This window comes from Rhineura floridana, chromosome 2 (genome assembly GCF_030035675.1).
Source record: "Rhineura floridana isolate rRhiFlo1 chromosome 2, rRhiFlo1.hap2, whole genome shotgun sequence".
NCBI lineage: Eukaryota > Metazoa > Chordata > Lepidosauria > Squamata > Rhineuridae > Rhineura > Rhineura floridana.
Genome location: NC_084481.1, coordinates 157,423,385 through 157,437,370, shown reverse-complemented (window position 1 = coordinate 157,437,370; position 13,986 = coordinate 157,423,385). Strand labels below are relative to the sequence as shown.

General features: G+C 43.9%; 1 protein-coding gene across 2 annotated transcripts in view; it reads left to right on the top strand.

Annotated features, from left to right (window-relative positions):
• Positions 1-13,986, top strand: part of ARFGAP2 (ADP ribosylation factor GTPase activating protein 2) — a 16,838-nt gene extending 2,852 nt beyond the window's left edge. The window contains exons 3-17 of one of the 2 annotated variants that reach the window (XM_061610924.1): positions 944-1,016; positions 1,204-1,335; positions 1,419-1,499; positions 2,837-2,939; positions 3,404-3,460; positions 4,546-4,590; positions 5,241-5,293; positions 6,216-6,352; positions 6,703-6,834; positions 7,656-7,784; positions 7,874-8,005; positions 9,077-9,203; positions 9,322-9,412; positions 9,734-9,852; positions 11,500-13,986. In XM_061610924.1, the coding sequence (XP_061466908.1) occupies positions 944-1,016; positions 1,204-1,335; positions 1,419-1,499; positions 2,837-2,939; positions 3,404-3,460; positions 4,546-4,590; positions 5,241-5,293; positions 6,216-6,352; positions 6,703-6,834; positions 7,656-7,784; positions 7,874-8,005; positions 9,077-9,203; positions 9,322-9,412; positions 9,734-9,852; positions 11,500-11,520 (1,432 nt within the window). In that variant the 3' untranslated portion in view covers positions 11,521-13,986. The remainder of the gene's footprint in view (positions 1-943; positions 1,017-1,203; positions 1,336-1,418; positions 1,500-2,836; positions 2,940-3,403; positions 3,461-4,545; positions 4,591-5,240; positions 5,294-6,215; positions 6,353-6,702; positions 6,835-7,655; positions 7,785-7,873; positions 8,006-9,076; positions 9,204-9,321; positions 9,413-9,733; positions 9,853-11,499) is intronic. The other variant, XM_061610925.1, reaches the window with a different exon arrangement.

Genomic DNA, 13,986 nt, shown 5'->3' with positions numbered 1-13,986 from the left:
AAGAAGATGTGTAAGAAGCTTCTGTAGAGTTGCTGGACAGCAACACTAAAGCCATCACCCCTACTTCAACAGTACAAACCCTTCAAAGTATTGTTGGACAGTGCATGCTGAGAAGGATCCTATAACTTTAGAAACTAGCCGTTTATTAATTAAAAAGCTTTCTATACCTACCCCGTACATTGCCTTTCAGGACACTGTACAGCTAATATAATTCTTAATACAACTTTAGAAAATAATAGCACAGAGAAAGAGCAGATAAAACCACAAAACGTCCTGAGACATATATACACTTTAAAATGCCTGGATATGCCTGGCATCTAAAACCTTCTGAAGTAAGCACCAGACACTCCTTCTCAGGCAGAACATTCCCAGGCCAGTGTACTACCACTGAAAAAGCTCTCTCCTTTGTTGTTGCATGACACACTCCTGATAAAGAAGGGCATTAGAGCAGAACCTCAACAGAAGATCAAGAATAGGTCACATTTTCTTCTTCTGTGTGTGCTTGTGTTTCCCTCAGTACAAAAATTTGTGATCCCTTTGAGACTGAGTTATGCCCACATGGGTATCCCTGTGTGTTTTTGAAAAACTGAGAGATGCCGACTGGTTGCATACATTTGAATAGTATCTTTGCTCCTGTGTCTCTAAACGTGTTCCCCATGCCAGTAGTTTGGTATCTGAATAATTGGGTACTCACTGTCTTGTATCCAGTTTGAAACTGCTCAGGTTAGAAACAAGCCAGATTGAAAAACTTCCAACAACCAAATGCAACTGAGCCAGCACTCGCAAGCTAACATGGGAGGGAATAGTTAGTTTAAGGCCACTAGCAGTAGCTCGTATATTCCTCGAAACCTGCCCCTGTTGTTCATTTTGTTGCACAAACCCTTTGAGTCTGATCTGGTGAATGTTTCTGAGACAGTGACTCCAGTTTTTGTTCTCATGTCAGGTCTACAGAGCTCGATTCCAACTGGAGCTGGTTTCAGCTGAGGTGTATGCAAGTGGGTAGCAATGCCAATGCGGTAAGGAGCCATTTGAAGTTGATTATCTTTGTTTGCATGCTCCTGTTTCGTATATGCCATAGCTGGATGGTTGGTGTTTTCTTAAGGACTATATTGCCAAAACTGTTAATTTATAAAATAAAAGGACATGCTGAACTGGGTTTCTTAAAATCTTGGAGATCAACTAAATTTCCTATTTTTTTTCCAGACTGCCTTTTTCCGCCAACATGGTTGCACCACCACAGATGCCAGTGCCAAGTATAATAGCCGTGCAGCCCAGATGTACCGGGAGAAGATCTGGCAGCTGGCAAGTGCTGCTATGGCCAAGTATGGGAATGATGTAAGTGCAGATGAGCCTGTGGGAAGTAGAAGGAACCATGGGGCTTGCTGTTGAATTCAGAAGATTATTTTCTCCTTTTCCAGCTCCTGATTGATGGGCTGAGTGGAACTCCAGGCCACTCTCCAGAAAAGAGTGATGCTGATTTCTTCCTGGAACATACACAGGTCAGATGAGCCAACTTGGATTGTTCCTTTCCATTGGAACGCTTCCTTGATGGGGGCATTACAGGTCATAAATAGGTTTTATCCCAAACTTGGTAACACAAGAGTAGTAACTGACAGAGACCAAGCTGGGTGACAGCCCCGATCAGTGGTTTGGACCTGGCGTATTCACTAGGTTTCCCTCCTTGAGGTTATTGTTTACATTTACACATATGAAGCTGCCTTATATTGGCCTGGTTTGCATGTCACAGTAGGCAAGTTTGGTTTAGGTGTTGTCTGAACCCTGGACTGTGGTTAAGACCACTCCTCTTTAACCATGACCGACATATATAGAAAATAACCTTGTCCACAGATCATGAGTAAGGAAGAGAAACCTTAACCATGGTTCCTGGTTTGGACAACACACTAAGCCAAACCTTGGCTTAGCGGCTGTGTTGTGTTGGCCTATAATGGCTGGGGAGAAGGAAAGCAGCTCTAATCTCCTTGAGAGCCAGTGTGTTTGCGCTAAGCCATGATTTAGTGTGACATGACCACTGACTCAGACCAATGATCTGTTTAACTCAATCCTCTCTGATTTCAGTGGCAGAAGTTCTCCAGTATCTCAGGCAGAGGTAATCTTCCTAGCCCTAACCCTCTAACTAGAGATGCTGGGGATTGACCCTGGAATTCTTATGCATTCAAAGTCTGTCCTTTTCCACTGAGATACAGGCCCTTCCCACTTCATTAGTCTTCTTCACAAAGGACAAGCAGGGCTCTGTACCTTAGAATCCCCTCCCCAGCTGTATTCTTCCAAATTCCTAGGTTCACACAGGAGATAGCTTTACGTTGTGCCCTGCTTGTGATCTTACCAGAAATGCCTGGCTGGAGAGTGCTGGACTAGATGGACTCTTGGTATTGTTCAACAAGATCATACATAGGTTATATGTCTCTTTCTGGAATACCTCCTCTCCGGAACGGGCAAGACTGATAGATTTCTATCTTGACCCTAATCTGGAAGTCCCATTGATTTCAAGGTAATCTCTGTGTAAGCATGTTTAGGGTTATAGAGCTTGTCCAAAGGGATTGGGTGCTTTTTTCCTTGTCAAGAATTTGAAAGCATGGTCTGAGTCCTAAATTGGTTTGGCTCCAGTTTTCCTCACAGGAAGCTACACTGTGATTGCTCTGGGGCATACATTATAATCCTTGAGAATACTGGTAATTCTTACTGGCTGCAGTGCACTTAAAATGCGTATTCTATTAATCCAGGGTTTCTAAGTTGCTTACCATTTGGGTTGTGATCTAATTGTACTGTCTGATCCAAATTGTTGCATCTTCTTGGGGGCTGATTCATTTTCTTTAAGGCTTGTAATATCTGGGATGTAGCTGAAACAGGCCAAAGCACATCAGAGTCTTCACTAGAGTTGGAGAGAACAGCAAAGTCTACTGAAAATAGTGAAGTCCAACGTGAGTATTGCTATTTAGCTGCTCTTCCCGTATTGAATCTCACTAGACCTGGCTGGAAAGAGTTTTGTTCTTGCTTGTTCTTAGGATAGATGTTGAGCAGAGGATCCATACAGTGTGACATATACAATGTGATTCAAAATAAAAGATGAGGAAATAACTTTATTGTTGCATGCGTGTGGGAGCATCTGTCCACCACATTTAACAGTTGTATTCGTATTCTCCTGAAGTGAACTTTTTTTCTGTTAGAAAACAGAGGTTATCTTGGTAGACAGGTTAACGATTCCTGCATTCCATTATGGCAGGGATGGGGAATCTCTTTATCTTCCAGATGTTGCTGGACCACAAATTCCCATCAACCCTTATCATTGGTAAAGTGTCCAAGATACTGGACATAGAAGTACATCTTCCTTGCTGTAGCTTATCTGCCATTTTTTAAAAAACAAATGTGGTTTTTTTCCCCATAGAATCTGACCAGGGTCCTTCTATTGATTTGCTGACTACTTGTCCCAAAGGGCCTCTTGGTAAGTGTATGATCTTCTTATTTCCCTTTTCACTTCATGCCTCCATGGTTCACCATTTAATTTGAGCAGATGGCTTACATTAATAGTAGATGTAGTATTTCAGATGCTGAATCAGGTAAGGGAGACCAGTGTTTCTGGCCCTGAAATGAGTTGGTTCTTCCACTAGTACAAGAGGAATTAGGCCACTTCTTAGTTCGGCTTTTGAAAATTAAAAAATTGTATAGTTGGAAGGGATTTAAAGATCATCCACCTGCTGATGTAGGAAATAGGCTGTTAAAATATGTCTGATGGGAGATCATCCAGCTTCTGCTTAGGCTCTCCTTCATTAAAGATTTCTGTTCCTTCCATGTCAGTCTATTCCACTGTCAACTGCTTGTACTGATGGGAGGTTCTTGGTAATTGTAGTCAAAATCCCTCTTCTTATAATTTGGATTTGTTGGTTCAGGTCCTGTCCTCCAGAGTGATAGAAAGCAAACTTGCACCATCAATATGATAGCCCTTCAAGTAACAATCTTAACAATCTTGGTCTGATAAACCATGGTTATTGGACCAGAAATAAGCTGTGTGCATGTGTGCTTCCTCCCCTATACATTCACCCTTATACATTCAGCTTTGGCAAAGATACCCTGGACTTTTTTAACCACAGTTTCCCCTGACATCCATACTGGGAAGCTGTGTTTTAAGGGTTCCATCCAAGCAAGAATGCTGCCCTCTGTTGGGAGGAAGGGTGGGATATAAATTTAACAATAAGTAAGAATGTTAAACTATAATTGGATCTGGTTTGGAAGAGGACCTTAAACCACAGTTTCTGGTTCAAATGTCAGCCTAGTTTCTTAAACCACAGTATCTTCACTACAGCAGAGTATGCATTGGGAGGGGCAAAAAGGGAGTTTGTGGGCACATGAGTTGTGCCCAGTCCAATAAATCGCAATGTCTGTATCGGGCCTATAGATCCTAATACCTCTGCCGGCAGTCTTCCTTGGCCCTCTTGTTGATGATCAACTTTCTGGTCTCTACTGATCCCAGGCTATACCTAGAACATACCTTTTTAATTTCCAATATGTGCATGTCTTTTTCTCCTTCAGACGCATCCATGTGTCTGTCTCAGCAAGGGGCTGCTCCTGCCAGAGGTAACTGGCTAAGAGCCTATACTGGCTACTTGTGGTGCCTTTGACTTCTGTTTCTGTGGTTCTGCCTTAAGCCCAGTGGTTATCTGTCATGTACACTCCCAAGTATTATTCCAAGTTGAAGATACATCCCGCTTTCTGGCATCTCTGCAGTCCGCCAGCTGGACACCCGTAGCTCCAGTTGCAAGGAGGCACTTAAGCGGCTTGCTGCTTTGGAATTACTGAGCAATCTCCTAGAAAATGCAGCTTCAACCTTACAGTGATGCTTTGTTACTGCTGGAGCTCTTTCCAAAGGCAAATTTGAAGTCTTTGTCCAACAGGTGCCCTATGAGGGTTTTTTTTTTACTGCAGTGAATGGGCAGTTGCAGTCTCCTTTTTCAATTTGTATTCTTTGAAGCACCACTTCTTTGGTGTGATTTGATGCTGCTTTTTCATCTTGGGAAGGAGGACCACAAAGCTGTCACTCTGAAATTGCATGGTGTGGCCTGTCATCTTGGCTTTGGATTTCTGTATGCTGCTGCCAGGACTGTTGGGTGTATTAACCATGCATCTGGCACATTTGGCCTAGCTGCCTTTGTGCTATAAAATACTAACAGCAGCTTATTTATTGCCATCTTTCATGCCTGCTTACTCATATTTTTTTCTTGTTGCAGAAATCAAACCTTCCATTATTGGAAAGAAGAAGCCAGGTGCCACAAAGAAAGGGGTCTGTCTACTGAGAGGAACTTTGTCTCACTTACTACATATATCTACCTTTTTTGTTTCCCCTTTCTGGTGAAGAATAGCTCCCCAGTCCATTCCCACCTGGCAAATGCCCTTGCTCTTTTCCTCGAGGATCTAATTAGGATTTTCTCTAATAAATCTCACATTCTTATTCACTCTGTATGCTATTTGTGGGAAGCAACTCTGCCAGTGATCTGTCTAATTCTTGTCTGGATTCCATTTCATTTGGCATGCCCACAACCAAATACTGTGCATATGAAAAATACAGAATGAGCTTGAGAAGCTGTTGAGGGGGGGATTGTGTGCTTGGTAAATTCATAAGAAAGCTTGTAAAGCAATGAGCAGTTGTTTTATCTCAGGAGGTCATATGTGACATCAGGTGTGGGCCAGGTATAGAAATGGCTGGATTGGCTGTGCAGTTAATGGGGAAGATGCAGAAAGCAGCTTTGCCAGTGATATGCTCGGCACTGGCAAGCATAGAGCTGGCAAAGCCCCTTGCTCTACAATTTCGAAGCATCCAACAGCCAGCTGCACAAGGGACTTTGACAGATGGGCAGGACAGCCCAGGTTTCAATCATAGGACATTATGTAATTCACAGGTGGGTTTGTCCTGCCCACCTGTCAAAGTTGGCCCTTGGAGTGGGTCAGATAAAGATCTGCCTTGTGGGCCAAAAAGGTCCCCCATCCCCTGGTTCATCTCTTCCCTCACAGGTCTTAGTGGGACCTCTCAATTAGTCCTGAATGAACAAGAAAAACAAATGTCCATATTTGTTCATTGAATCTCTTTATTTCCCTCATGTAGTCCATAGTAATTAATCCTTTGGTTTTACAGATGTAATGGCTCACGTGTATTTTTGCGATCCTGGCTTTTCTTGGAACCCTTATTCTGCTTCTGTTTCTTCCAGCTGGGAGCCAAAAAGGGTCTTGGAGCTCAAAAAGTGAGCAGCCAGAGTTTCACTGAAATTGAACGGCAGGCCCAGGTGGCTGAAAAGATGAGGGAGCAGCAGGCTGCAGAGTGCAGGAAGCAAGCTGAGGAGTCCATGTGAGTGAGGCCTGCTTGCAGCAATCTCAAGTTAAGATCTGTATATGTTTACACACACAGTTACTGAGACAAGCTTCCCCTCATAGCATGTAATAGTGAAGTACTAGTAATTGGCATATAAAGAAATCAGGACTAAACATGTGTTGCAGTAACCAGGCATGGGCTTTTGTGAGTAAGTAAATTCCCATTTCCTGCCTCTGTATAGCTCATGATATTGTCCTGTTTATCAGTTTCCTAATTTCTTTCTAATCTTTAATATTCAGAATTATGAGATATTTGGGAAGGCTGTATGTAACATGGGGTGTGTTGACTTGGACTCAGCTGCTGATGTATATGTTGCTGTCTCTCAGAGTTGCCTCAATGAGATTGGCCTACCAAGAGTTGCAGATTGATCGGAAGAAGGAGGAGAAAAAACTTCAGAATCTGGAAGGGAAGAAGCGTGAACAGGCTGAGAGGCTGGGCATGGGCTTGGTGTCCAGAAGGTACTTGCTATGCCTGAAGAACAAGGAGTTTGTGCGGAGTGGGTACATGCTAGTGTGATGTCTGCCCCGAGGTCACTTGGAGGATGTGTTGCTGCTGTCTCAGTAACAACACAAACTAAGGCACCAGTTGTATGTGGAAACCAAAACACCAACGCCAACAACCACACCACTGGAGAAATATTGTGTGCACAAATATATAAATTAGGAAACAATAAACAGTCTGTCCTTTGTTAGAGATTTCTGTCTCATTAGGCATGAATATTGTGGTTCAAGAAACCAACAGTGATGAGGTGAGTCCAAGAGTTCACTCTTTTTGGAGTGGCTTGTGAATCCTGAACATCTTGTTCAGAGACTATAATTTACTTTTGTCCCAGTCACAAGACTGCTTATGTCCTTCAGATCCTTAGCCATTTGTGGCATCTTTTTCTGCATCTTAGCACTTTTAAGAGGAGGGTGAACTGAAGCTCTTCTGCCTACATCCTGTAGAATCTGATCAGATGTATTATGAAGATTCAAATCTTTAAAACATGTTACAGTGTTCTGGCACCCTCATTGTTTCTTATGCACTTTAAAATGCACTGTACAGTATATACATTTCGCACCTCCTTTTGTCATGATCTGTACAAGCTGGCTAGCCCAGGTCTTAATTTGAAGGGAATGATATAGCAGCCTTTCTGAAACCAAGTGGGGCTGGTTAGTGCCAGAACATAAGACTACTTGGAGAACTGTATGTATGCCACCTTGAGCTCCTTTAAGGAAGATGGGTGAGATAAATCTGGGAGCTCTGCCATGGCTTTATCTTGATGGGGTTTTTTTACTAGTTCCATCTCGCATTCTGTCCTTTCTGAGATGCAAGTGATAGAACAAGAAACACCCGTGACTGCAAAGTCCTCTCGGTCCCAGCTGGATCTGTTTGAAGATACTGGAAGTTTCACATCCGGACCACCCAAGTAAGACTAAGATTTGCAGTGACCTTTTGTCTTGTCCAACTTTTCTTTACTTGGTTTGGATAAATTCCCTTCTCTTATTTCTTTCCTAGATATAAAGATAATCCCTTCTCTCTTGGAGATGCTTTTGGCTCGCAGTGGGAAACAGACAATACCTGGGGGATTGACAAAGGAGAAGAGGAGACAGACATCACTATCTCCAGTATCCGACCCATTGGTGATAGGTAAAGTGATCAGTGGAGTCCTCTTTAGGGCTAGGAAGGCATTTCTTGAAGAAGGGGTTTAGGGACATGTAGTGTTGCTCTTTAACCAGTGCCTAGAAGCAAAGCCTCTTAGGCTTTCCCAAGGCATTTTGCACACAGCACTAGGGAGTTTCAGAAGGGCATAATAGTGTGGTCTCATGGACTAAAACTTGGGAGACCTGGGTTCAAATGCCCCCTTACCCATGAAGCTTACTGGATGACTTTTGGCCAATCATTCGCTCAGCCTAAGCTACAGGATAAAATTTGGGGGGGGGCATGTATGCGGCCTTGAGCTCTTTGGAGGAAAAGTGGGATATAAATAGTGTTATTATTAATCTAAATAAATATCAATATGAGTCAGAGCAATCCTTGGACTGAGAAATTGCAGTGGCTTGAGTGAGCCTCTTACTGATGAGAGTGGAGAGGTGTGTCTTTGTTTTAATTGCAGGAAATAGTGGCCTGGTTTGCACATTGCATAAACCATAGTTTTTTAAAAGTACACTCAGCCTGTGGTTTAATGTGAACACGCAGTGTGCTGAAACATGCTGCTGAAAAGTCCTCACTGCACTCCTCCCTTCGTCCTGCTGCTGCCGTTTGGTGGAAACTCTGAAACGTGACTTGAGGTTTATTTCTCGCCAAACAAGTTGTAACCAAGGTTTGTTCTTGGCTTACATACTCGTGGTTTGTTATGGAAAACAAATTACAAGCCTGGGTTCGGATAACGCAAGAAACCAGACTTTGCCTTGTTTTGACTGTGGCATGGCAGGAACAAAAGAGGAGTGCCCCAGGAACTGTTTAGCAGTGTGCAACACAACACATTGCTTATTCACATTAAAGCACAGTTTTTTTAACTAGTGTGGCATGCAGTCCAATCCAGCATATGGCCCAGCTCTTAGCTGAGGGGGTGCATGACATCAAACTAACTTGGAGCTTAACGGATGGGGTTCTACCTTCTCGACATGACTGGAATACCTTTGCATTGGGTTGTGGCTATGTGAGTCGCTATTACAGTGAATGCAAAGGTTTGAGTGCTTTCCCTTCTCTTCTGCTCAGACCCACCAACAGAAGAGAGACAGAGAGCAAGATATCAGTAGCAGAGTCCAATGAAGCTCAGCAGAAGTTTGCAGGGGCCAAAGCCATCTCGTCCGACATGTTCTTTGGGCGGGACGCTGATGCTGAGGTAAGTGCTGTGTGACTTCTTAGCCTTCAAGCTATCTTTCTGGCCAGCATTGGCAATACTTTGACAACCACCAGCTTCTCTTTCCTGTATCTGATCATATTTTATTTTCTATTTTCAGTATGAGGCCAGATCCCGACTCCAGCAGCTCTCTGGCAGCAGTGCCATCAGTTCTGCTGACCTTTTTGGAGAGCCTGAGACGGTGAACTCCGGTATGTCAGCCAACAACTTGAGGGATGGATTTTATTCTGGCGCAGCATCCCAGGGGATGTCACAAAGAGACTGGTGTGGCCCTTAACACTACTGAGTCACAAAGGGATGGGTTGTAGGTGGCCAGCAGTTGCATATTGGGGACAGCTTCATACAGAGTACTAAGCAAATTGTGTATCCGACTTTGAGTTACAGGATCTCATGGGTGATTTCCCAACCTAGGATCTCTGCAAGTGGGTCCCCTTTCATAAGACTTCCTCATATGTTAGAGTTGTCTGATGGGATGGTCTTTGTCTCATGCCGTAATTTTTGCTTTTCTGTAGGTGGTGTATCAATTGGAAATGTACTGCCTGCTGCTGATATTGCCCAGTTCAAGCAAGGGGTAAAGTCTGTTGCTGGCAAGATGGCTGTTCTGGCCAATGGTGTGATGAACTCCCTTCAGGTGAGATTTGGGGGAAATGGTGTGCTTACTGTTTAGTCATGGTAAGAGGTTTTAAGTGCCCTCTTTAATGTGCAGACTGATTGCCAAGGTGACAATGCTGGACGCAGTACTTGATGTCTGTGGATTTTGTTTTGTTCAAACTCATGTAGGGATCAAAAGCTCACAACGCTTCTAAAACAACTAACTGGTCAGTCCACTAGAAGAAATGAATTATGGCACTATGTATGCTAAATTTAAATTCTCAAAATTTTACTTGGATCCAGTTAGATAATAATTTACATAAAATAACTGGTGTTTAGAATTTGTAGTTTTAGAATAGAAGTTAAGATTGAAATAGTTGCATACGTCCTAGCAGCCAGTATGATGACAGAACAAAATCAAGTAGGAAATGGTTGGGGCAAAGGGGTTGGCTAAGCGTGGCTGCTGCTGGATATTTGTTTACACACTGTTAGTTCAGACTGAAACGTTTGCCCTGATTGTGAGAAAGCTTGGGCTCTGTGGGTGGGTGGGCAGGCTGGCAGAGGAGCAACTGGAACTAGACGTCTGGGCTTGGTTTACTGAAGCCCCTCGCTCAGCTCTTCTCTCTTCACTTTGCCACCAGGAAAAAAAAGAGACAAAATGTCTCAGATTAAGGATCCTTTGTAAAAAAAAAAAAAAAAAACCTCTGCTCATCAGTGAATGAGATATTATCAAGTTTCTATCGTAATTGCAGATTGTTTGGGTGTTTCTCCAGAACTGTACAGGTCTGTTCATATACAGCTCCTGTATGTAAGTAGTCTAGATTAGAGCTGTAATTTCTCAGAATACATTTTTCTGATAATTTTTCCCTCTCACCTCCTTATAAGTTGACTTCTTGCCAGATTTTCTCCACTGTAATTTGTTTTGTGGTGGATGCAATCCCACCCCCCAGAACACTGTATCTGGGGCATTCTGGAGGATGCAAATGGTGGTGAAGCTACTGGCAAAGCAAAAAAGCTGTGCTCCTACCACTGATGTTGAGCCCCACCCCCCAAGCAATGGTTGCAAGAATTTCTTCATCTGAAGAAATTCATTGAAATGCTCCCCCGTTTCATATTTTTCTGCCCATAAATCAGGTTGAGAGTTTTAAGATGCTTTTTGCATGCAGCTCAGGCAAGGCTCAGGACAGCACACTCATATGCTTGTCCTTGCACACATGCAGCCTTGAATGTGAACTGGAACCCAGATGCAGCCCTGCTGACACTTAACACCGTGTGGACAGTCCTCAGGCTTAGTCTTCAGTTCACCTGCTTACACACTTTGGTTGTTTCCCTAAGCATGTGCGCTTAGCTGCAGGAAGCTATCTTTGTCTAATGATGTAATGGGGCTACAGCCAATTCTCATCCCCTCTCGTGTTCTACCTGAGAGCAGCTGCTTGCTTACATTCACATTGGAGGTGTTGCATGATTTGAGATGGCAACACAGAATTCTCTACCAATGGAAGTGTCCTTTTACATGGTTCATAAGGCCCTTATTCAGAGCCTTATGCAGGATGGGCTTGCTTTCTTCATACCTGATCCTTGGCATGGTGTTTAATTTATTCAGTTTTGTGATGGCTTCTATATTCAAATGGAAATCTTTTGTCATTTCTGTTGCCTTTGTCTGACCCCCACCCCCACCCCACCCCAGGATCGCTATGGCTCATATTGATGATTCAGGAGACTGTGGCCATCGTTGAAAGACCACTTGCACCTTGAGTCCACCTGGAAAAACTTTGCAGGATTACGTTTTAGCTGAGCATGGCTGGGAGCTGCTTGAGGAAAGGAGAAATGGACATGCCTGGCACTTGCTCAGAACCTCTCTGGACATTATTTTGTATTAGAAATTAGTGTTTCTTCAAAACCGCAACATGCAGCTAATGAAACCTGGGCCCTTCCAGAGAACATCCCCCTGCTGCTGTTCCCTGAGACAGGGTTGCAGATTGGCCATTGTGGTACTGCTGCTTCTGCTTACCCCAGCCCCTGACTGCTATTGGCAGACGAAGTATTGGGGGAGCAGGCAGCGGTGTTTAATCTTCTTCTGGGGGAAATTGCAGTAAATGGTATAGTAGTGGGGAATCCTTGGGGCCTAGGCTGTCTTTTAGAAAGGGAAATTCCCATTTCTGCACAAGGTAATTCTTACTGTCCCTCTGTTGAACCAGTGTGGTATAACATCCCTTTTTGAGAGCAGTGATGCAAGCAGCAAAGGGTGAAAGGATGCTTGGGTTTGCACAAGCTACTTGCAGTATTTTGCAAGTACAGCGGGCAGGTGGAAAATAAACCTTTCTTACTCCCTACTTCCCATCCCAAACCATGGCTTCATGCAGTAGATGGGAGAAGAGCTTCTTTAGGGGGGAGTGAAGAGGATGTTATTGGGCTTGCTGTTTCCTAGAACCTGCTGCCTTGCCTCATTGGTACTCTCTTCATTTCCCTTCAGAACTTTAAGGAAACTGGTAACACAGCAACCACTCAGTCCATTGGCTCTGCTCCTGCTTCTGCAACCACTGCAATTGCTGCCCTCCCTTCCCCTGGCTTACACTGAGAGAACCACCTGAATGTCATGGCCCTTCTGTCCGCTGTAGATGGGGGAAGGGAAGCAGATTCAAGGAAGGCATCTTCCTCCTCTCCAAGCTTCACGGCTATCCCTTTGCTCCTTCTAGCCCAAATGGTTTCTGTTACAGAATCTGTCGGTAGATGAGGAACTGGAGCTGATAAAAGTGTTCTGTTCCATCATACAATGCTGCTCTTACGCCCAGGACAGTAGAAGGTATCCTGTCACAAAGGCACCCTGCTGCATCTGCATGCCTTTTCTCCCCGGCCATGGAGGTGGGCTATGTTCTTTCATTGGAAGAAGAAAATACAGTGGGAAGCTAAATTCCTGTGAAACGGTGCTTGCTGTTGTAACCATTTTACACTTGCTTTGCATGACAATTGCTGCTGCTGCAGCTGTGGGTTTATCTGGAAGCCTGTATCAAACCTACAGTATATTATCTCAGGTGGCAAGTCCTTCGATATCCTCTTCATTGAGAGAGTAACTGTTATGAGTACACTGGAGTGATGGCTTAGGTTTCAATAAGACACCTCTGCAAGGAGGAGTCGAGGTTTGCCAGGGTAGTTTGAGGACCCACTTAACGACAAAGCAACATCTTGCCTATTTCCATATTTGCGTATTCATTAGTGCAATTGATCTGCTTTCTTGCACGCTTCCCCAAGAAAGTAAATGTCTGCATGCACTGACTGGAAATCTGCTTCCCATTAGCTCCTTGGGTCTGCTCCCCTTCTCTCTCTCTCTCTCTCTCTCTCTCCCTCTCTCCCTCTCCCTCTCCCCCCCTCGGTTCTGAAAATGCACTGATGTTTAACTTTGATTATTGCAAATTTGTCTTAAAGCACTTGCTCCTTTCCAAGGCCAAGAGGTTGCAGAGCTTTGGTTTGGCCCAGTGTGCTCTTGACACTGAGACTGGAAGAGGCTGCTCTTCTTGGGATGTCTGTGTATTTTGAGTTGATGGTCATATTAATGAGCTTTGCGTGGCCAAGGTTGGGCCTCTGCTGTGTGGGGGTCCAAAAGGGAGTAATATGGAGTCTCTTCCCCTCCCCCAAAGTGAATAACATCCAAGACCTGTGTGTGTTCCACTTCTGTGACTTTTTTTTTATTATTCAGATGTAACACTTGGGAGACGTGGGCAGGCAGCAACTACTCTCTTTTCTATACCCTGGGCTAGGAATGGAAGTTACAGACTGAAGGATGAGTTGCGGAGTGAAGAGGACACATTCTGTGGTGTGAAAAACAGCCTTCAGGGTTTATCAGTTTGTGTTTGTCTTTCATCATGAAAACCTGGAGCTGATCAGAAATACATTCTGATCTATTAATACACTGGGTTTTGAAACATTTCCCCCATAATTACAATGGTGTATACAGCTATAAAGACCATCACTCCCTACTGCCTTATATTTGGTATTGCACACTCCATTATCAGGATACAATTTATGCTTGTCCTTAAATTCCTTGTCCCTAGGGTGGAAGAGACATTTCCCAAGTATCTATGCTGCCTGCCCTTAAGAACAATTATGGAACTGGGTTTTGAGCAGTGTTGTTGCTTTTCACATTACAACTCTGAGGGAATAAATCTCAGACACACCA